Source organism: Octopus sinensis, linkage group LG1, assembly GCF_006345805.1.
Source record: "Octopus sinensis linkage group LG1, ASM634580v1, whole genome shotgun sequence".
Classification (NCBI taxonomy): Eukaryota; Metazoa; Mollusca; class Cephalopoda; order Octopoda; family Octopodidae; genus Octopus; species Octopus sinensis.
In genome coordinates, this window is record NC_042997.1 from 155,807,861 (window position 1) to 155,832,056 (window position 24,196).

Here is a 24,196-nt window from a genome sequence, read left to right on the forward strand (position 1 = left end):
CCACCCACATATATATGTGTGTATGTATAAAAATGTGTTTACAGTTTTAAGACATCAGCTGAGCAGTTAATTATGAAGTTTTTAAGATATCTTAACAAGAAAAATAGTTGGAATGTTACTGAAGATGCAAAATAAAGTGTAGTTTTATATGAAGGAACATTAAATAATTTCAAATGCTATTCACTATTTTTTCCTTAATTCTTAGAGATAATTCAAATCAAGCAGCAGAAACTATGAAGAATTAAAATTTTCAAGACAATGTTGAAATATATAGGTAATAAAGTTTTCATTAATGTCTCTCTCTCTCTCTATTCTTCCCTCTACCCTCTCAACTTCAGTTTTACAATCCTATGAGGAAAATAATACAGAAAAAGTATCTTCTACCCATTTTAATATCTGTGACATATTTTTTAACCATTGAGTTTATATATTTCTTTTTTGTAAAGTTTAAAAAGAAATACCTTTAATTTCAAAAGATTTTAAAATTATGACAGTTGATTACACACATACATACATACATACATACATACACACACACATGTATACACATATCCATTTTATGTACAACATAGTGTAAATCAGAACTGAAATAATATTTTTAAAATTTCAGTATACATGTATATGTGTGTGTGTGTGTGTGTGCATATATACATACAAACACACAACCATGCACACATGTATATTGCATATATGTAAAACAAATAAAAAAATCGGAAGTTGAGGTGAACGGCAGAATAAGAAGTAAAGGAACATGTTAGGTTAGTTATATGTTGTGAACTGAATGAAGTCAATGGTTAAGAATATTAGAGGAAGAAAGAAAAAAAAAACCCCTTTAATCTAGAAAGATTTCCCTCTTTTTATAATTTCCCATCCACTATTCACTGATATAATGTAGATTACTAAGGATAGACCTTTCGATGTTTCCCCTCCCTCACATATGTGCACAACCCAGAGAGACTTAGGTCACACCTGCAGGACTATGGATTCTCAAGAACAAGATTTCACCAGATTTTCATGGTAACTATCGTTCTGGAGGCCGCTCTAGACTGTAAAGTTTTCGTTTCTCTCGACAATGTCGCTTGTGTACTGGCCAGTCATTTTGTTGGCAGTATGTGCCACAATATCTGAAGACGAAAAATAGAAAAAAAGAAAGCAATAATAACAATGATTTCAAATTTTGGCACAAGGCCAGCAATTTTGGGGGAAAGATAAGTTGATTAAATCAATCCCAGTGCTCAACTGGTAATTATTTATTTCTTTATTGCCCACAGGGGGCTAAACATAGAGGGAACAAACAAGGACAGACAAAGGGATTAAGTCGATAACATTGACCCCGAAAGGATGAAAAGCCAAGTTGACCTCGGCAGAATTTGAACTCAGAATGTAATGGCAGGTGAAATACCGCAAAGCATTTTGTCTAGCATGCTAACGATTCTGCCAGTTCGCTGCCCTGAAAACTGCTGCTTATTTTATTGACCCCAAAAGGATGAAAGGCAAAGTTGACCTCAGTAGAATTTGAACTCAGAACGTGAAGACAGATGAAATACTGATATGCATTTCACCCGAGATGCTAACGATTCTGCCAGCTTGAGACTAATACTTTATTTCATCAATCCTCAAGGGATGAAAGGCAAAGTTAATCTCAGTGGGATTTGAAATCAGAATGTAAAGAACCAGAACAAATGCCACAAAACATTTTATTGAAAGTTCTAACGATTATACCAGTTCACTGCATTTTCACAATGTAAAAGTTTCTGATTTAGGCACAAGGCCAGCATTTGTGAAGGAAGTGGGATTGTTGGTGCCAATTGATCTGCATTTTTGACTGGTATTTTATTTTAATGATTTCAGAGGAATAAAAGGCAAAGTTAATCACAGAGAGATTTCAACTCAAAATGTAAAAAAAGAAATCACTGCCATGATGATGATGATGGTGGTGATAATGTTGACAACCAGTTCATTTTACACAACTAGTTAAGAATATTTATTGTGGATCAATATCAACACAGTGGAGGACGGATGCCAGTGTAAAGGTGAAGTTAATGTTACACAGCAACCTTTCATATTCAGTATGACAGTCTGGATGTATAGCAGGACAGAAAGGGACAGCTAGCCCTTTAGCATTCGGATTAGTCCCTAAAATGTAATGTTTGTTTATTCACATTAGTTTAAATTAATTATACATAACCTGATAGAATTGGTTACTTTTAGAATGACATTGTAGAGTAGGTGTGAAAGGCCTGATCTGGCTGGTTTGAACATAAGTCATTGATTTTAATTTAGATAAATCATTTGGAAATTAAGCAGAGATGTATCAGCTGAATGTATCTTCAACACCCATTTATAGCCAGTGTTAAGTGCTTTTCCACAAAACATCATTACGGCAGTAATTGGGCACGAACCATCAACCCTTCATTTGATATTTTAATGCCCTATAAACTCACTGAACAAGGACTATATATGAATGTGAATACATACACATATATACTCACATACACATCTACACTTATATGATGGCCGTCCACTCGTGACTGAGGAAGACCATTGCCGACCTTCAGGAACATTGTGCGCTCTAGGACTAACTTATATTTTGCATTTGCGGCACCGTTGGTGGCTAATGAGCCCTGCTCTTGACAAGCATGATACTATACACTTATATACATACATATCTACACACACATACACACAATCACCCTGAGAACTACATTAAGGGAAGGGTACATGTGTCTGTGGCACACTCATTGTGCATTTATTTCACGAGCAAATTTTTCCACTGACTGGATCAACTGGAATGCTTGCTATCGTAACTGATAGAGTGTCAGTTATATAAAAATTATTTTGTGAATATAGTTTATTTTTACATCGGTGCAGGAATGGCTGTGTGGTAAGTTGCTTGCTTACCAACCACAAGGTTCCGGGTTCAGTCCCACTGCATGGCACCTTGGGCAAGTGTCTTCTACTATAGCCTCAGGCCGACTAAAGCCTTGTGAGTGGATTTGGCAGATGGAAACTGAAAGAAGCCTGTCAAATATATATATATATATATATATTATATATATATATATATATATATATCATCGTTTAACGTCTGTTTTCCATGCTAGCATGGGTTGGACGGTTCGACCGGGGTCTGGGAAGACGGGAGGCTGCACCAGGCTCCAGTCTGATCTGGCAGTGTTTCTACAGCTGGGTGCTTTTTACTTGCCTCCGGCAAGGAAGCCAGTCAAGGCGGCGCTGTCATCGGCCATGTTTGGATGGTGCTTCTTATATGCCACTGGCTTGGGTATCACAACTACAATTTCCATTTGATTTTTATTTTGATGTTGATGTACTTGACTCAATAGGTCTCCTCAAGCATAGCAGGTCACCCTAAGATCCAAGGTAAGCACAGCAGATCACCCTATGAGCCAAGGTAATTTTGAATGGGCTGGGGCTGGTTATGCGAAACTGGTGTAGGATACAGCCGTGAACTCACTTTATTTGCCAGGTTTTTGCAGTCACAGCATATCTCCAGAGGTCTCGGTCTTTCGTCATTGCCTATGTGAGGCCCAACGTTCGCAGGTTCTTCCTGGGTCTACCTCTACCCCGGATTCCTTCAACTGTTTGGGAGTGGCACTTCTTCACACATCTCTCCTCATCCATCCATAGTACATGACCATACTAGCGCAAATGTCACTCTTGCATGCCGCATCCGATGCTTCTTACACTGGCATCCATCTCCCATCAAGATAATAATCCACAGTATTCTCATATTGATGTATAAAATGAACTCCTCCTCCTTCTCATCATCATAAGAAGAAAGAAGAAAAAAGGAGGAAGGAAGGAAGAAGAGGGCAGCGAATTGGTGGAATTGTTTGAGTATCAAACAAATATCTTATTTCTTCAGACTTTTTACATTTTGAGTTCAAATCCCTCAGTGGTTAACTTTTCCTTTCATTCTTCTGGATGTTAAAATAAAATTCCAAATACACAAATCAATGGTCTCAGCAAACACCCCTTCCTTCTTTAACTGCTACTTACCTCACTTCTTGACATCTGCCACATATACTGAATTCTCGTATCTCTCGCTCTATGTTCGTACAAGGTGGATAATGACATTCATAATACACACAACTGTCATCTGTATAATATATTGAACATATACATGTAATATGTAATAAACACTGATGTCTACATAAACACACAATATAGAGGAATATACATAAACATACACACAAACATATCAAAGTTACATGCTCAAGAAGAATTTCAATATGATTTGACAATATATATTTTTGAGAGGAGGAATTCATAAAATGTATGTTGTTTACATAATATATATATACAAAGGTTGGACAAAATAATGGAAATACCTAGCATCAAAGCATCATAATTTTGAAATATCTATAAAACTGTCAAAACCTTGTTTATTTTTGTGATTTTTGATTTATTATTAGTGTTGCTTAATATGTTTTGCTAAAATTGCTGTTTCTTTTTAGACATCATCAGAAAAAGGTTACTAAAATTCATTAAAATGACAGATCTATTGGACTTTCAAAGAGGTCAAATTCTTGGTGCTCGTATGGCAGGCACTAGCATAACGAAAACAGCCAAAGTGTTTGGTGTATCAAGAAGTACTGTCTCAAAAGTAATGAAAGCCTTTGAGAAAGGGAAAAACCTCATTGTTGAAACAAAACTCTGGAAAAAAACCAAAACTTTCAGATAGGGACCTCTTATGTGAATTGTTAGAAAGGATTGCAAAAGTATAGCTCCCAAAATTACTGCAGAATTTAATGACCACCTTGAGAACCCAGTTTCCACAAAAACTGTTTACTGGGAGCTGTTCAAAGCCAGATTTCACAAGAGGGTTGCAATCAGAAAACCACTGATTTCAAAAACAAATGTTGCAAAGCGTTTAGAGTGGAGTAAAAACCAACAGAATTGGTTCCTAGAGCAGTGGAAGAATGTTATTTTCTCAGATGAGTCATCCTTTACTCCAACCACAGGCCAAGTATATGTGTGGAGACAGTCAAAAGAAGCATTTGACCCAGACTGCCTTCTAACTGTTAAACATGGAGAATGATCTGTGGTGATTGGGGGGGAGGGGGCTATATCTTGGAAATCCACGGACCCAAAAGTTTCCATTCATGGCAGAATTAATAGTCAAAACTATTTAAGCATTTTATCTGATCAAATTCACCCTATGGTTGTGAAACTGTCTCTGGAGGGAAACGCAATCTTTCAGGATGATAATGCACCAATTCACATAGCTAAAGTTGTTACTCAATGGCATGAGGAACATTCTAGTGAATTTGAACATCTTATCTGGCCACCAGTCCTCAGATCTCAATATTATCGAACATTTATGGTGCATTTTAGAAAAACAAGTAAGGAGTCGATATCATCCACCATCATCACTACAAGAAATGGAGACTGTTTTAGCTGAAGAACAGACAAAAATTCCTTTGGAAACAATTCAAACTTTGTACGAGTCCATAGCTTGTAGAATTCAAGCTGTAATTACTGCCAAAGGTGGTCCTAACCCATATTAAAATAAATTTGTTTGAAATTCTAAGGTGTTTTCATTATTTTGTCCAACTCCTGTATAGAGTTACCAACATTAAAAACTGTTCATGATTTTCAGTTAATTTTGAAAATGATTAACAATTTGGCAGAATTTATTAAATTTACTTTCATAATTAAATTGTTGTTTGGAGCATGATAAAAGACTCTTACATATTGTTTTTTTCAATCTTTTAGTCAATTAGAAAGGCAGTTCCCATGGCTTTTTACAGGGTCTTTGAGATTGGTGGGAGGGAGGGTGATATTCTTAAACTGGAGGCTTGGTCTAAATGCTTCCAACAGAGTGGTCTCCACTAAACCCACCCAAGGTGGTTAGGTGGTGGTGTTGTTAAACCAGGTGATGGATTAAGTCTTAAGTCTATTGTGTACGTAAGCCATGGCATGATTTGAACTTAGAACACAAAGAAAAGGAACAAATACCACCAAACATCTGGTCTGATACAACTACAATTCCACCAACCTGTTATCCTAGATTGATATAATTTTATTTCCCCTGACATGACAAAAGGTGAAGTTGAACTTGGAACTCAGTGGGCTGGAACAAACACCACAGGTATTACTAGCTGATATTCTAACAACTCTGACAACCTGTCTATAAAATGATAATAGGCTTTCATTTAGGAATGACCATCTGATTTCCCTTGCTGACCACTCAGATTTTACTTAAATTAAAAAAAAAAAAGAAGTTTTCTTCTTTCAGATGTATTTTCTACAAGGTATTTCTATCTTTTCATTTATTTCAGTTATTGAACTGTGGCCATTCTGGGGCATCACTTTGAAGGGTTTTACTTTAATAAATCAACTGTAGTACTTATTTTTAAAGTCTCATACTTATTCTATTGGTCTCTTTTTTCTAAAGTTACAAGGATGTAAACAAACCAACACCAGTTGCCAAGTAGTGGCTGCGAAACAAACATAAGAACAGATATACACACAAATAGATATAAATGATGGGCTTTCACACAGTTTCTGTCTACCGAATCCACTCACAAAGCATTGGTCAACCCAGGGTTATAGTAGAAAGCACTTGCTAAAGGTGCTGTGCAGTGAGACTGAACCCGAGACCATGTAGTTGCAAAACAAGCCACAATTATCTATTTACAGGGTTCATATTTAATAATTTCTCAGCATATTTTAGGATTGAAATAAAACAAGCTTATAAGATTAAATATGTATCATCACTGCTTCAAAACTTGAACAACTTATATTGAAAAAAAATTACTTCTGGTAGTATAAGATTGGAACTGAATCATCAGCTTTTAGCTTGTAGCTGTATGAATGTGCTACAAAAATCTTTTGTTAGCATCACTGGTGTGTAGTGCATGTAATTAACATCAATATCCAGAATCAAATCAAGAAGAAAGCGGCTTGGATCAATACGACAGCCTGAGAAACAGCCCAAGTCTATTGAACCAAACTGGTTTTTATTTTACTAAGTTATTTGATATTTTCATACACAAACCAACTTGGAACTTGCTTCTAATGAATCCTTTGCTACTAAATTAGGTCATTAGTATTTCAAAAAATGCTAGAAAAATTGATCCTCATTCAAAGATAACTTAGACTGTTTCAACAGAAGAAAGACATATGGATTCTCTTAAACTGAAATTCAAATTATCAGACTGATGATAAGAAATGATTATATACTAATGCTCAGCAATGAATTAACGATGAAATGCTTACACACACAGGAGCTGGCATGAAGGCGTATGTCCCACATTAGCCTAAACTGAATAAATTCAACAACAGACAGGATTTAGCTTATCTAAGAAACATTTAATTATAATAGATATTGTTTTTTTCTCTTCCTATGATTAAGTGTTCCTTGAATAAGAACTCTGTCTAAAAAAACTTCGGGAAAATATTTATTGCCAGTAGCTTCCAAGTGGCAAATTAGATTTTAATATTTTGCATACGTACACACTGCAACTTTGCTCTGCTTTCTCTCTCTCATACATACATGTACACACACACACACACACATACAAACAAGTAAACCTTCAAGCTGCAGTCTCTTAAAGTGTCAGTCATCAAAATATCAGAACTCTCATAAACATTGTAGAAATTCCTTCATAGAGAAACAGGAATGTTTGGAGAAAAACTTTACACTATACTGATAGTTTGATATAAATATTTAGATACCACGTAAGTTTTCCCATTGCTTGTGCTTTATTTGATAGACTAGTAGATCTGCAATGCAACAACTCTTAGCATAAATCTTAATCTTGCACTCCAAGAAGGTCTGACCTAACTTACCATCAGTAATTCAGGTTTTCTTTTTATTATTTATTTTTAATCCCAAAATCATCTAATCTCCATCACATTTTATTAGCCAAGCTGTAAATCTGCATACATTGGCCAATGTCTTTGAATACAAACTGCTTTATCAAATTACTAATAGCTTTTCTACTAAGTTGAGACCTAATGAGTAATGTTCAACTGATTCCTCTCCATTTGTTGCTGATTTTCAAGTATACAGTGCTCTGAGTTCAAATTTGCATTAATCTTGTTAAGATGATAAATAAACTACTAGTGCAAGGTGTTGGATTGGCAGAATTACTAGTGTTAGATATGGTGCCTTGTGGTATCTATTCTGACTGTCCTTCTTTAGTTCAAAATCCCACCATTAACCAACATTTTAGTGAAGTAACTTCTTTCCAAGCGGACTAACAAAAGCCAAAGTTTAAAAAAAGAAACAAGAAAAACACAGTTTGTGCCCTTATTGAGTAGAGACAATCTAAGAACACAAAAAGCTCAATAGATAAAGCTATACAACATTGCAGATTACTTGAAATACCAAGGTTCTACATAACTGACTGCAACAAACAAATTCTTTCTCAGATTATGTCTTACACTTAAAAAAAATAAAATAAAAGGGGAGCATTGGTTAATGTAGACCTAAATATGCTACATATATATAAAAAAAGACAGGATGGCCGTAGTTCTCCTCAATCTAGGCTAAACAGCAATAACAACACCAATCTGAAAGTGCATGGTCTTTTTTGCATAGAGACAAGCCTATTCTTGAACAATTCCCTAAATAACCCCCATATGAATTAAACTAACTCTAGTTTTACCAAAGTGAATTACTGCTGGACGCAATAGTGTATTTACTTCTAGTAATGATCCTGAGGTATTCATCCATACCTAGCTTTCTCACTGTTCACTACTAAAGTACGGAACTGGAGTGTGTAAAGTGTCTCTATGCACTCGTTTGACTTTTTTGAAACTGCAAATTCTCATCAAATCAAAACTTACCATCTTAAAAAATTTTTTTTAAATGAGAGACTGTTTGTCTGATAGAATGAATTTCTAATGTAAATGTCTGCTTGTGTGAGTTTCTGTCTTAGATAAAGAAGTGTCTGTAACTTGGTAGACTTTATTTAAAAAGCACTGAATTTTCATTGATGTTAGCATCCTTTGCCAAAAGATATAAGCATATGCACATACACACACCCACACGTGTATGTATAAATATATACACATCCTTTATATGAAGGGTTATATGGTGCACTTATTTATAAAATTGTCTCAGAAAAACAATTTGCCTCTTATAAAAACAAGGTCAGGGCTATTGGCAAGTTGTAGCTCAAGAATGAGCCTGCCAAAAATTAAAGTGTGTCTTATAAGCTTGTGCACTTTATAAAGCATCAAATGCGGTATGAACACATACATAGACCTCATTATTTCATATTCATTTTTTCACGTGTGTGTGTGTGTATATGACATGCAATCACACAATTTTCATCAACCAAAAATTCACTCACAAGATATTGGTTAAGGCAAGATTAAAGTAGGGGACACTTTCCCAAAGTACCACACAGTGAGATTGAACACACAAGATGTAGTAGCTAACTAAGCTAAACTTGCACCCTTATAATCACAGGTCTTCATAACCAAGGCTAACATGGTGGGGATAAACAACAACTCAATTAAATCCTAAAATTTGCTATAAATGCAAGTTCCATTACATAAGCCTTGTCATATTCAGTGTGGGGCTGAATCTTCCTGAGAACTATGTTAATGTTATGCATGTCTGTGGAGTACTCAGCCATTTGTGAGTTAATTTTATTCTCATGTGGTAATGAAAAGTGAAATTGACAGCCAATATTTGCTGTGTCTATGTATGAACTGTCCCTTTCTCACTTTCTCTTTCACTTCCTTTTTGTACCTCTTCTCTCCTGCTTTTGATTTAACAATGTGTATTAATATCTATGTATCTACTTCTCTTGTGATGTGATAAACATTTAAAAACACAAAATAGATGCCGTAATCACTCACTGTCTTTTTCACTCTCTTTCTCTCTTACTTCCTCTCTGCAACACTTAAAAACACAAAACAAATGCTGTCAGCACTCACTGTTTCTTTTACTATCTCTCTTTCTCTCTTACTTCTCTTTTGCTTTGTCACTTCTTTGAAGTGTGACGCACACAACAGGTACGTACAAAAACAAAAAGTTAGCGTATTAATATTATTGATAATAATAATAATAACAGCAAAAAAACCTTATGAATGAGAACCCAGATTCGAAATTTCCCCAAGACACCTGATGAAGGTTGGAGGGTATATCAGCCAAAACGTTGTATTAACAACAAACAAGATGAGGACAAATATCCGTCGAATGTAAATAATGTAGATAATGTACATAATTCCTTATCCTTTAAATATAGAACTGAACAACCTAAACTAAACAATAGTTGAATCAACTTCATGAGTTAAGATTCCGTAATAGAGCTTCTACATGCTGCTAGAAATAGCAGCAAAATCTCCCCTCAAAACACACTACTGTCTTAAAATAAGAAAAGACATGTTGGATAATGTGATCTCGGACACTCCCAAAACAGTTGAATAGCCATGAGTGGATTGCCTTTGATAATAAATCTACTTAATCAGGGATCACCTGGTACCTCATTACTGTAAATGGCCAGCAAAGGCCATGAGTGCTGCTCCTGCCAATGATATACAACTGAGCTTTAGTTGTATGAGTCTTTCAAATCCTACATTATCATAGAAATATTATTAAGGCTTCATGTTGAAAATAACTCAATAAAAATTTACACCAAGTTTTATGTATTTCCATATTAACAAAAATATACAGTGTAGGTAAAAGTCATTATTTATACACACATACACACACACAGAGTCATTCACTGAGACAGAACACTCAGTCAGGCAGACAGACACTCATACAGTCAAGCAGACACTTACACAGTCAGGCAGGCAAAAAGACACTTAGAGTCAGACAGACAGACACTCAGGTAGATAGACAAACACTCATATTTTGTCTGGCAGATGCTCACTCACACACTGACTCATTCACTCACAGATGCATATTCTCACTCACTTTCACAGTAGACAGGATATAAACAAGATACAGTAAGGAAGAGAATAATTGTATTAACTTACAGTTCATATGGTGACCCTTACCTTCATCTTCAACAATCTCACCATTAGAGTTATAATATTTGCTATAAATGGGTTCAGGAAAATGCTGCAAGTAGAAGCAAAGGAAATAATAAGTACCTGTGCCTAGGAATGGACTGAAGGTTTGGGGTAATGCAATAACCTGTCTGGTGAGACTCGGGGCTATTAAAGTTTCCAACAAAATCAATGATTCTATATTTTACTGAATTAATCTTATTGAATATTTATTGAAGCTCAACACAGAAGGAGAAAATATTGAAGAAATAATTCTGATGCTAATGAAATAGTAAATGCAGGATTATTTTCTGATGACGTAGGTACAATGCTTGTTGGTTGTAAAGTAAAAATTGGGAACTTGACTGGCTAGAAATATCAGCCAAATCGCAAATCACACCCTATCATTTAAAGAAGTGGACACATTGGATAAAAATAGATTGACAAAACTGGAATATAATTAATCAGGGGTTTGGTGGATCAGTGATAATCTTATGTTGAACAATGACACTAAGAGAGATACTAGCAAAGATAAAAAGTGAAAGTGGTTAGGGTGTTGCACTGATGATTGCAAGATCATGGTTTCAATTTCTTCAGTGGGCAATGCATTGTGTTCTTGAACAAAACACTTCATTTCGTGTTGCTTCAGTTCACTCAGCTGGCAAAAATGTGTAACCTTGTGACAGACTGATGTCCCATTCAGTGGAAGTGTTGTGATCTTGGTCACTAATGCCATGGAAACCAGAAACCAACACAATCAATCCTAGGTGTCAGTAATATCCAGGAGTTGATGATGGTGATGAAGATGTAAAAAAAGAAAGCTAGTTGCAGAATAAATAAAAGACTGAGATATAATGAAATCCAAACAAATAAATAAACCTTCATGTGAGGTATGAAAACTTTTTCTAGCCGCAGGCTTTATGAGAGATTGCTTGCTATAAATCATGTCATACCACTAAAATAATAATTTAACATCTCATGTAGTATGGAATATACTATAATATATAAACACTAAGCTAAACATAAAAATTTAATCAAGAGAAAGTGTAAGAGAACGAGAGAGAAAGAAATTGTTTAAATTAAGAGAAATTAAGAAGAAATTGTTTAAATTAAGAGAGGCCTAAAAATTATCATTTACTTGTTTCATTCATTTAACCGTGGCCATACTAGGGCATAACCTTGAAGAATTTTTAGTTGAATAAACTGACCCAATTACTCATTTTTTAAGCCTGGTACTTATTCTATCAGTCTCTTTTGCTAAACCATTTAGTTATGGGGATGTAAACACACCCACTACTGGCTTTTTTCAGTTTCCGCCAACTAAATCCACTCACAAGGATTTGGTTGGCCAGAGGTTATAGAAGAAAATACATGCCCAAGGTGTCATGCAGTAGGTCTGAACCTGGAACTATGTGGTTGGGAAGTAAACTTCTTACCATATAGCCATGCCTGCACCTGTGCACGTGTAACCAGGTGTTGTTTATCAAGTGAATTCCTTACCCACACATTTATTACTCGTGTCTTATGATTGCAAACTTGAGAAAGTTGCAGAAAGAAAGAGGAAAGCTCTTGAAATTTTGCCACTGCTACCACCTCCACAATAACATTAATGACAATAAAAATGATTTTAATAATTTTAATAATCCTTGATCTCTCATTTATCTTTTACTTGTTTCAGTCATTATACTGCAGCCATGCTGGGACACTGCCTTGAAGGTTTTAGCTGAACAAATCGACCCCAAGCTTGGCACTTATTGTATTGGTCTCTTTTGCCAAACTGCTGAGATACAGGGATGTAAACAAACCAACACCAGTGGTCAAGCAGTGGTGGAGGACAAACACACTCACACACACATAAATACAAGCTTCCATAGTTACCATTTGCCAAATTCATTCAGAATGAATTAGTTGGCCAAGGGCTATAATAGAAGAGATTTGCTCAAGGTGCCATGCAGTGAGACTGAACCCAAAACCATGTGGTTGCAGAGTAAGCTTCTTAACCACATGGCCCAATATTGTTCAGGCAGTTTCCAAATGTAACAAGGAAATAAGTATATAAATCAAATGAAAACAGTTGAGGATGAACAGAAAAGTGTTTATAAGTTTGAAAATCTAACTTAAGCCAACGTATTAATCTCAAGCAGGAAGTGAGAATACACAGAAGGGAAACATAAATTTGCAGAGGCTAGCTATACATATTGTCATGTGGGACTCTATTAATAATATAAGCAACAATCCTCTATAATTATCTGTCACCCTACTTTATAGTTTATTTAAGCTCATCTTAGTAGGAAATTGAAGTAAATCTTACAGTAGCTAGTTATTTTACTTGGCTCTGAAATACATGGAATTATAGAAAAGCACTAATGACTAATTGACTGCTTCTTGAGTCATTGATTCTTTTTTCTTCTAATAATATATTTTGTTTTACAGGTTGGATTTAGGTGTTTATAATATTTGGTCAGATTGCTAATTATTAACAATTTCGTCAGACTAATAATTTAGCACACTGCTCACGAAAAGCTGAATATCTAAATATATATAAATATAAAATATATAGTATGTTATAAAGAAAAAAATTGAATCTGAGGAAAGTTATGGTTTTGCTATGAAAAATAGTAATTGGGGATAATTAAGGATTTTTTATAACATATGAAATGACATTATTCATGTCAGAATCAGTAAAACAGAAAATTTATCACCTTTGCTATAAAGTCACAACCAACTGCCATAGCAAATACATTTGAAAATACGTTTTTAACGCTGTTAGAGTTGGACAACTGGTTTAGCATATAAAGATAGAATGATGTTCTATGTGCAGCATGGTAGTGACCTTAAAAACTAGGAGATTAAGAATACTAAAATAGAATCAAAATACTTTCTCAGACTCTTTCAGTTTGATAATAAATAACATTTCAAAAATCTTTCTGCTTTTATTCAAATAAAAGCCAAACACAAAGCAGCTGGCTTTCACATTTGAGAAGGTAAAACGTTGACTCAAAAAAAAAAAACACTAACAGACTGCATTGAAAACAATTTTAAAGTTAAGTTACTTTATAATTTTAAGCAAACAGACCCAATATCCCAAGTTAATACTTTTAATAGAGTTGATATAAATTGCAGGTTACAGTGGTAATTTTAGTGAAGAAAGAGTGCTGTGCACTTACGACTTACTTGCATCAGAGCACTGATTGATTAAAATAGGACATCATGTAAAGTTTAAGAGTTTAAAGCAATGTTTTCATTTTGGTTATTGGAACAAATACATTGAAATTTTCATCAAAAGCTGAAGTGCAGTAATCTCAGCAAGATTACAAAATTGTTATTTTTTGGCTTAGAATTTCAGAGATAATGATTTTGAAAACTTTAAAAATAAGCAAAATCTGATGTAGTAATAGATTAACTTCCTTTAGAAATACACAAATTCGAATCAAACACAATAGGAGTTAATGATGTAAAAACATTTTGAAATAGGACTAGGAGAATTTTTTTTTTTTTTTGACAATTTGTTTATTCAGATTTACATCAATCACTGTAAGCTAACAACTAATTATTCACCAAATGTTAACTTCTGCAAAGCTATTAAGCACAAAGTATATTTATCAAACTCCTACTGCTTCTATTTTTGATGCTAATATCCCAAGAGATAAACTGAACCGCTTCATAACAAAGTGACAAAGTGGTTCATTTTATAACCTGCTCAAAACAAGTTCTATGTTTCTAATGAGACAGTTACATGAAAATTATTTGCATATCTTTTTGTCTAAATGACAACATAATATCAAAGAGAAAATAATTCTTTAAATTAGTATGTCATAAATCCTATTTATCCATTTATCTAAGTAAGCTTGCTCAGACATGACCTCAACAATAATTACTTAACCAAATTTAAACACTCTTCTTTATACTACTGCTGCTTCTTTCAAACATCCTTTCTGCTAAAGCTCTCATATATAACCTACTGACTCACCTCTTTTATGCTGTTTGTCATAGATATTGAACTGAACAAATATTTATTGCTGCTAATAAAGCTTTACATATTTCAGGGACCATTAGTATATTAGCAGGATATTTACACACATTAGAAATGAAAAAAAAAAAATTACCTCTTCAATAGGATCATGTTGAAGTTGCTGTACAGCAATCCAATAGAGTGACTGTTCTCGGTTGGCTTTATTGGACGGCTCATCCAGTGGGTATGTTGAACTGGATTCCATGACTAGGGCCAAATTATCCAACCGGTTATCTACAGTGACACCATTTTTATGGATTACTTTCCAAAGTGGAGCAATCCCACCGCAATGTTTTTCCCTGGAAAACAAGTAAATTTGAAAAATAAAACAATTACCGAACACAAACTGAAATTCCTTATCTAATAACCAACTAAATTTTACTTCAAATTTTACAATTCACGAAGTGTTTATCTAACGCTATTTTATTTCTCTGCACACCACAAGTTTTTGACAAGATTTTGTATAATCCAATTATTTTAGGTGTATATGAAATGGCTTCTAAACTGCTAAGTTTAAGTAATACAATTCACAACACTCTAAAGAAACTGCAGATAAAAGTTTACAATAATCTTAACATAAAATGAAACCCTTCTCTTACAAGTTTTTTAGGTAAACAATACAAATCCCCATTAATAAACAGAAATGTTATTGAAAAAAAAATTGACTTAAAGACTGGAGATGTCAAGCTACAAACATACTACCACCATGAAGTTTTGGTATTTATTTTTCACACATAGTTTGACCGAGCATGATTATATTTATTCTTTTACATGTTTCAGTCATTTGACCGTGGCCATGCTGGAGTGCCACCTTAACCCTTTCGTTACTATATTTCTGTTGAGATGCTCTGTGTTTCTTTCAATTACTTTAAATATAACAAAGAATTTAATAAAATAACTTAGTTATCATTCAGCTAGTGTTAGGAACATAAATTGTGACTAAGGTTTGGTGGAAGATTTTAATTCAAAACTTATGAAAACAAGACATTTGTACTACAGAGCCAGAGCCGGGTTGGTAACGAAAGGGTTAAAGGGTTTTAGTTGAAGAAATCAACCCCAGATATTTAAGAAACTTTTTTAACTTATTTAATGTGAATAAAATATGAGAAAGAAAAACCCCCAGTTTTTGTAGAGCAAAAACCAAGGTGGATTAATGAATGCATAAAAGTTGCATTGAAAATAAAGATTTTGTTAAACAATGATGAAGTATCTGTTATGGATTATGAACTATCTTACTTCAGTGTAACTTACATTAGTAAGACTTTTGCAGCTGCTTTTAGCTTTTGTTTGAGAAATTTACCGAAATGTTAACCTTTTTGATACCAACTCACATGAGATTGCCCTTGGTTCTATGGTTCAAACAATCAGCTTAGTTGCATTCTTCGTTCTTTTCAAAATTAAGCAGAAGAAAAACTACATATTTTACCAGAAATATGGTAACAATATGTTATTTCAGCACCTACCACCTAATAACTAATTTGGAACAGTACAGCCGATACACATACAACATCCTAGACTGTAACCAGAGAGGAGCCACTTTGAATGGCATAAATCACTCAGACATGCTCCAGTTTCCGGTTAACAGACAGGGTGATTCTCCTCTCTGTCCCTTCTATCACTACTATAATTGCCTCAGAGTTGGTTGGTCATATCTCCACCACTAAGGTACTTCTGACCTCTTTGCTTTTACATCTCATCACCCTTGATGCATCAAAGCCCTCGCCCTTTACTAGCCACTATGCCCATGGATCTCTTGAATCTTCTAATATCCTTCCTACTCATATCTCTTTTGCAGGTGTTAACCAGCAATAGTGTAAATGGAACATTAACAATATCAACAATATCAAGTACCTTGGATCGTAGATTGACCTGCTGTGCTTGAGGAGACCTATTGTGTCAAGTACATCAACATCAAAATAAATATCAAATGGAAATTGTAGTTGTGATACCTGTGCTCGTGGCACGTAAAAAGCACCAACCTATCGTGGCCACTGCCAGCCTCCCCTGGCACCTGTGCCGGTGACACGTAAAAAGCACCCATTACACTCTTGGAGTGGTTGGCATTAGGAAGGGCATCCAGCTGTAGAAACACTGCCAGATCAGACTGGAGCCTCCTGGCTTCCCAGACCCCGGTCGAACAGTCCAACCCGTGCTAGCATGGAAAACATGTGAAACGATGATGAAGCCCACTGGTCTAGCAGAACCTGCAAAAGTATGGGGTACTGCTCCTTTCTCCAGCCTCAGCAGGTAAAAAAAAAAAGTGACTAGTAAGGAAGGAGAAAGCTACGATATGAGATAATAAAACTAGCTTTATGTAAGTTAATTCATCCTGGAATTCACCATGATTTAACATCCACTTTTCCTTGCTTACGTGAGCCAGATTTTCTATATGATACCTGTCCTGTTGCTTTCTTTCACTTATTTCCAAGCAGAGTAATATTTACATTTGGCTAGACATGTTTTTTTATAGAAGACTGGAAATGAATAGCATCACTTGTATGATGGATGTACCTCACTCTTTTACAACCATCACATGTCTGTCAAGACAAGGGTGCATAAACATATTTAGATATATATATACAATGGGCTTCTAACAGTTTCTGTCTACTAAACCTATTTCCAAAGCATGGGTCAGCCTGGGGCTATAGCAGAAAACAACTTCCTAAGTTTGCTGCACAGGACTGAATGAGATCACATAGTTAGAAAGCAAGATTTTCAACTTAATTAGAATTTGGCTTGAAAATGTTTTTGAAATTTAAAAAAAAAAAGACAAAATCTATTTTTATGAAATGTAAAGATATTTTTAATATAGGATGGGTCATCAAAGACAAAGAAAAAAAAAATACAACCGAATAAAGTTAAACTTTCAAAAAGCTGTCTTGCCTTCTTTCAAAAATAATGAAAAGTAATTTCCATTGTAATAAATTTCTGTAAGAACAAAGATTAATACATTTTTGAAGGAAATTCCTTTCATTTCTAAATTTCTTAGAAAATAAATCTGGAACACTAAAAAGAGGAATATTGATCAATTATAATATTAATCAATAATATTCTGTCTAATGCAGAAGCTTTTTTATTTAAAAAAAACTTTAGAATCATAAAAAAAACGATCGGAGTAAAACAACGATAGTCTGTCAGCGAAATGAATTTGTTTTTTTTGTTTAGGCCCAGGTCACTTTTGACGGAATAGCAAAAGCATTTAGTAATGACCATCCTGTCTTTTTTTTTTTTTTCAATGTAACTATAGTTATATTTATCTCCATTTTCCTTTGAAAGACACCACAACAGGGTGTAATTCAAAAAAACAACACAAAGTCTTCAACAACACAAACACAGATGACTAAGAGTAATTTTGATAAGAACTTAGATAATTATAGCATTAAATAAAGAAAGTGGCCAACACAATACTTTCTTTAAAGAAATACGGCTTTAAGTTAAAGACAACCTGGCAGAAAAAGCGTTTTCAGGTCTATTTTCACAAGGGAGACAACTGCTGTTATCTTGATATCAAAATGAACCGATGAAAACTGAAAACTTGATAGAATGTGATTCTTAACATGAAAAATGATGTAGAATTTCTAACTTACCATAACAATTCGTGTAGATACTGACCAGAACTCCGACCCTTATTTATATCATATGCATAAGCATAAATTTTGGCCCCATTTCCATCACGGTCTACTTCGACTCGAGCCTGGAAAAGAAAAAAAAAAAACATTTTTGAAAAGCATTTCAACATTAACAAATCAATTTGTTAAATTGTAACACACACACACACACACACACACTTTAAAATAATCAACATTATAAGTATTTGAATAACTTGCAGATTGTTAGGATAGCAATAATGCTGTCTCACTTGGAATTCAGTACAGATTTTTCACACAATCTAATAATACATCTTTGCAAAGACAATTTTGTTTGTGAGGACCAGACACTTAAATTATTTCGCATAACAAGAATAAACAAAAATGACAGTTACATCAGCAGAAATAATTAAGACAAATTATGTTTTATTTATTTCTGTAGATAAGAGAACTGTTTCCAAGTTATGTAGTTTGATTTGCAACCGCATGTTTCTAGTTCGATTCCACTGACAGGATATCGAGCAGGTGTCTTTGACTGTAGCCTTAGGCTAACCAATGTCTTGCGAGCACAATTTGATAGACAGAAACTGACCAGAATCCTATTGTATGTGTGTGTGTGTGTGTGTGTAAATGTTCATCTATGTCCATACTTATGCATTTACTGTCTAAAGACTGGTGTAGTTGATATTAGTGTCTCTTTGAGACCTGTAAATTAGCAGTTCACAAATAGAGACTGATAAAATAAGTATGTTAGTGAAATAAATACTGGATTGATATGATCAATTAAACAATACATATTCTTTTTCTGGTTTCAGTCATTGAACAGGGGCCATGCATGAGAAATGCTTAGTTAATCATACTGATCATGCACGTTATCAGAGGTAATTAAGTAGGCTGAAGTGAAGTTGGGCATTTGAATATAAAATACTGTGCCAGAAAACCCAGCCAATCCATGCTAGCACTAAAAAGAGAATGTCAAATGATTTTATATATATTTATATATATATATGGAAATTTGCTCTTCATATATTGCATATATGATTAATAACTTGAAAGCTTTTTAGCTAATTTCAGATTAAATTGGTTAAAAGGTTTTATGAGGCGTGTGTGTGTGTGCATATGCACATGTATGTATAAATTATTAAATACCTCAAAAGGCATCTACCTGGAACAACAAAAAGTGGACACATTCTATGATGCCAACCTCCTATATGATGGAAACCATTATTAACAATTATGCGAGGGTGGTTGGTGAGCAGGTAGAATCTTTAGAGTATCAGAATTTTTCCCTTGCAGTATTTACATTCCAAGTTCAAATCCCACCAAGGCCATTCTTTTACCTTTCATCCTTTTGAGGTCAGTAATATGAAGTACTGAGGTCAATAGTAATGACTAAACCCTCCCCCCGCAAAACTCTTAGCCTTGTGACTAAATTAGAAACTTATTAAAAATCAATTATCTTGTATCTTAATCTCACATTAGCGATCATCAATATGGACTGCAGAAAGGGAAGATTTGGCTATGTGACATGAATCTGAAAGTAATCACAAGTAAAGCCAAACTACTGCATTTCATGAGAGCTAGCTAAGCCTTTAGCAAATTGTGGTGTGAAAATCTCCTGGTCAAGCCTTTTTAAGGATTATACTGATTAGTTAATCATTGGGATTTAAAGCTACTTCATGGGTCTGCAATAATATATCTGCTTATGTATAAGTTTCTTTTAGTTTCCTATGCTTTCCTTATCACATGATAGATTCTCTTCTCTAAATCAATTACCTGCTGTCACTCATTTCTGCACAGATGACACAACTCTTCCTATTTCTCTTTATCCTTTAAAGCCAATGCTTTGTGCTGCAAATAGCAGCAGTTCTCAGCAGATACCAACCTCTTCCATTAACATGATGCTGTGCCACAATATCTAGTGGGAATCTGACAATTTCTGTTGTAGCATAACTAAATGCAACTCACCATTCCTCAATTGCGAGTGGGACAACTTTGCACAGGAATCTCTGCTTGAGCTATTCCTCCCAAGGACACATGCTAGAACTCATCTTCTACGGCAGCCACTTCTGAAAGCCACATTTGCAAAATGATTTGAACTACTTCAAAGCACCTAGTTCCCTCTTTAGAGCCAAGTAATATTACAGCTTTGAGGAGATACTGACTCATTAAAAATCCCAAGTAAGATCCAGAATGGAGTATTGATGGCTATCATTGATAATTCATCTCCTTTCATTAGTGGCATCATAGAGAGGTCTGATCAATCAGTTGACATGAAGGTTAAACAACAACAAGCATCAAAGACTACATGCAGTATAAAAAAAAAAACAAACTCATTCACTATACTTTACTTCTTGTCAAAATGTCAATAATCACATCATCAGATTGAATTTGCACCATTGCATCTAACATAAAAAAAAAATCCTGATCTGTGAATTTTGCTAGCTGCACTCCAACAAGTTCACTATACTCATACTCTCTCCTGTTTCCTAACATCTGTACTGTTTTTCATCACAAATCTTACAAGGGAAGCATCACATGCAGACCTTTCAATCCAAAAGAATAGTATCCATATCAATTTCTCATTCTTGGCTATTTCTGGATTACCCCACCCCACTTCCAAAAAAATCTTAGGAGTAAAATTCAGGTATGAAGAAACTGATGAGGATCTTCATTGGTAACAATAATAAAAGTAAATCCAAAGGATAGCTTGTTGAGTATCAATAATAGGTTTGGTTACCAGAACTATCAATAAATTCAGGTGAGGTTTCAAGTCACATGCCTTTCAACTGAGTGTCAAAAAAGAAAATGTGTAACCAATCTTAAACCTTTCTATCATATCTTTGATCCACAGAGGTAATATATGAAATTTACTTCTAGAGCAAAATAGAAATCAAAATGCAAAATCATACTCACAAAAGTAAGTAAATCTGATGCTACTAGATTTAATGTCAATCAAGTTAGAGATTTGGCAAATGAAATGGAACCCAGGAGTGAAAAAGTAGTAGTGGTAATGATGAACTGTAATAAAACATTGAATAGAAAAGCATCTGATCCAATGCCAAGTGAGAAAAGTAGAGAACCACAATTTCGCTGAACTACTACTAGCTGCTGGCTTATCAACTAACTATGTAGCAAATATTTCAGAAACACAATAGGTTGTTGCGATCATACACTAACAATATATTGAAAGATTTTAATGGGTGATATTATTCTGGTGCTGTACAATGATACTAAAATATGGAAACTACTGAAAGAATACTTCAAACTAGGAGTTTATATTGTTAATACACTGCTCTATATAGATGATTCAATTATAATATGAAGACAATTATTATTTCAGTTTCAGGCTGAATTCTTTCTTTGCAAAACTACTGTCAGATGTAATTTTGAATAATGTTAATTAAAGTAAAATGGTAAACAACATTTCTGGATAAATTAAGGTTGTTTAATTGTATAAGATTTCAACACTAACAATTAAATTAATTAACAACTACAAACATAGGTGAAGGCATTGTCATTTGATTAAGAAGTTTGCTTCACACCCTCAAGGCTTCCAGGATTGATTCTACAGTGCAGCACCTTGGAAAAAGTGGCTGCTATCAAAATCTTGAGTTGACCAAGGCCTTGTGAGTGAAATTATGTAGATGGAGACTGTGAGGAAGCCTGTTTGTTTATCAGCAAGAGATTGCTGTTAAATTGGTGCATGGGACAAAAGTATTTTGTGGCATTTAGACTAAGTTACAGCCTTTTATGCCAAAGTGGACTTGATTATATGATAGAAATTGAGAAAATAAGTACCAAAGTACTAGGGTTAAAATGATCAACAAAGATCCTCAAAAGGTAATACTCCAGTATGGCCCTTGATGAAAATAAAAAGAAGGGTGAGCCTACACAACTAAGTTGGCAGATGCTTGAACAGTCCAATATTATTAAAATTGTTTTTACAGCATCTTATTGATCCTGTGTCTAAACACCTCAATGATGGCGAAAAGCTTACTGGGTTATCAACCAAACATGCTGAGACAAGCAGAGTTATGTACATTGTGTCTAAGGTTGCATCCCATGTTCATGACACAATGTTGGTGTAGAAGTTGCTCAACCTGTTTAATGTAGCTGTAAATTCTCCCGTTTACAGGGATATTTAGCTACTATATTAAACTGGTTGTATAACTTTGGCTGTAGTAGAAATAGATCTCACAGACTTATTGACCACCTGATCAATAGCCTTGAACTACCATTGAGCATAATTGTTATTAGTTCTGTTACTAAAAAGAAAGACTTGATGAAAGATAGAAGTTGAATGTTTAGATTTAGATCAAATCACAGCAAAATCAACAACATACTTCATTCTGTTTGAGCTCAATTTATAAAAGATTACAAAAAGCTGGACTCTGTTTGGTGAACTGTCTTTCTTAGTGGATTACTCTAACGAGCCATCTGATATATTTGAAACTTGTTTCAAATTTAGACAGTAAGCACAGGCATGGATGTGTGGCTAAGAAACTTGCTTCTCAACCATGTAGACTTGGATTTACTCCTATTGCAAGGCACTTTGCATAAGTGTCCAAAGACATATGCTCTAAGCTGTCCAAAGCCATATGTGGATTTGGTGGACAGAGACTAGAAACCTGTCGTAAATGTATAAATATGTGTGTGCGTGACATGACATGATGGTTGCAAACAAGCGTCAATATCATAAAAGCAATGTCGTTCATTTCTAGTCTTTAGTGAAAAACATGTCTGGTTATGGGGAAATATTACTTTACCTGGAAACATGTCAGAGTTGGAAAAAGGAAGGACATCAGGCCATAGAAAATCTATCTCAACAAAATTGCTGAAGCAATCATCATTTTTACAGTTCTATTTTTGTTCTTTTTTTGTTGTCATGCTTACATGCGCTGGACAGGTTTCAAATCATCTCATCTCTTGACCAAACCCTTTGTCCCAGCTTCTCCAGCAGTTACTTCCTATCACCAACCACATTACGGCATGGGCTAATTGCATTTTATCAGGTTATCAGTACATCTTATCAGGCTATCAGCACATTAGTCTGTGGCAAGACTAATGACTCACCACTGTCTTGTATCAGTTATTTAGAGTTACTGCAATCCTAGATGAGTTGCTTGTGATAAAAATTACCAAATTACAGATCCACATCTGTTTGTTTTCTCCTTCCTTTAAAGAATTACTTTATGAAATTAACATTTAAAATGTTACACATTCTTGTTAAGTTGATCAATTTTAAACTAGAAATATGACAAAGAGAAGGATAGAATGAATGGTATGTGTGTGTACACACACACAAAATTAGGAAAAATTCAGCCCTTCATATAACTGCAGTAAATTTTATAACTTCATATGAGTAACATAATTAAAATTTTCTTGACTATTAAGTTCATCTTTTGTACTTTCAATCGCACATTTCAGCCAGTTATATCTTCAATTACTGCCATCTGTCCATTTCTTAAATATGCACATTGTTCTATGCCATACTTGAACTCAGAACCTTTATACATAAATGAAGGCTGTTAACAAGCTACAGAGTATTATTAAGCTCATTTACTAAGTTGATTAGGATATTTACTAATAACCTTTATTTTAGAAATAAAGAATC

General features: G+C 34.4%; 1 protein-coding gene across 2 annotated transcripts in view; it reads right to left on the bottom strand.

Annotated features, from left to right (window-relative positions):
- Positions 1-603: 603 nt before the first annotated feature.
- The window catches only part of LOC115218761 (zinc finger MYND domain-containing protein 19), a 223,393-nt gene continuing 199,800 nt past the window's right edge, over positions 604-24,196 (bottom strand). Inside the window, exons 3-7 of one of the 2 annotated variants that reach the window (XM_029788695.2) lie at positions 18,580-18,686; positions 15,087-15,291; positions 10,990-11,053; positions 4,021-4,120; positions 604-1,124 (exon numbers count right to left, since the gene is read on the bottom strand). In XM_029788695.2, coding sequence (XP_029644555.1) covers positions 1,022-1,124; positions 4,021-4,120; positions 10,990-11,053; positions 15,087-15,291; positions 18,580-18,686 — 579 coding nt within the window. In that variant the 3' untranslated portion in view covers positions 604-1,021. Of the gene's footprint in view, positions 1,125-4,020; positions 4,121-10,968; positions 11,054-15,086; positions 15,292-18,579; positions 18,687-24,196 lie in introns of both variants that reach the window. The other variant, XM_029788687.2, reaches the window with a different exon arrangement.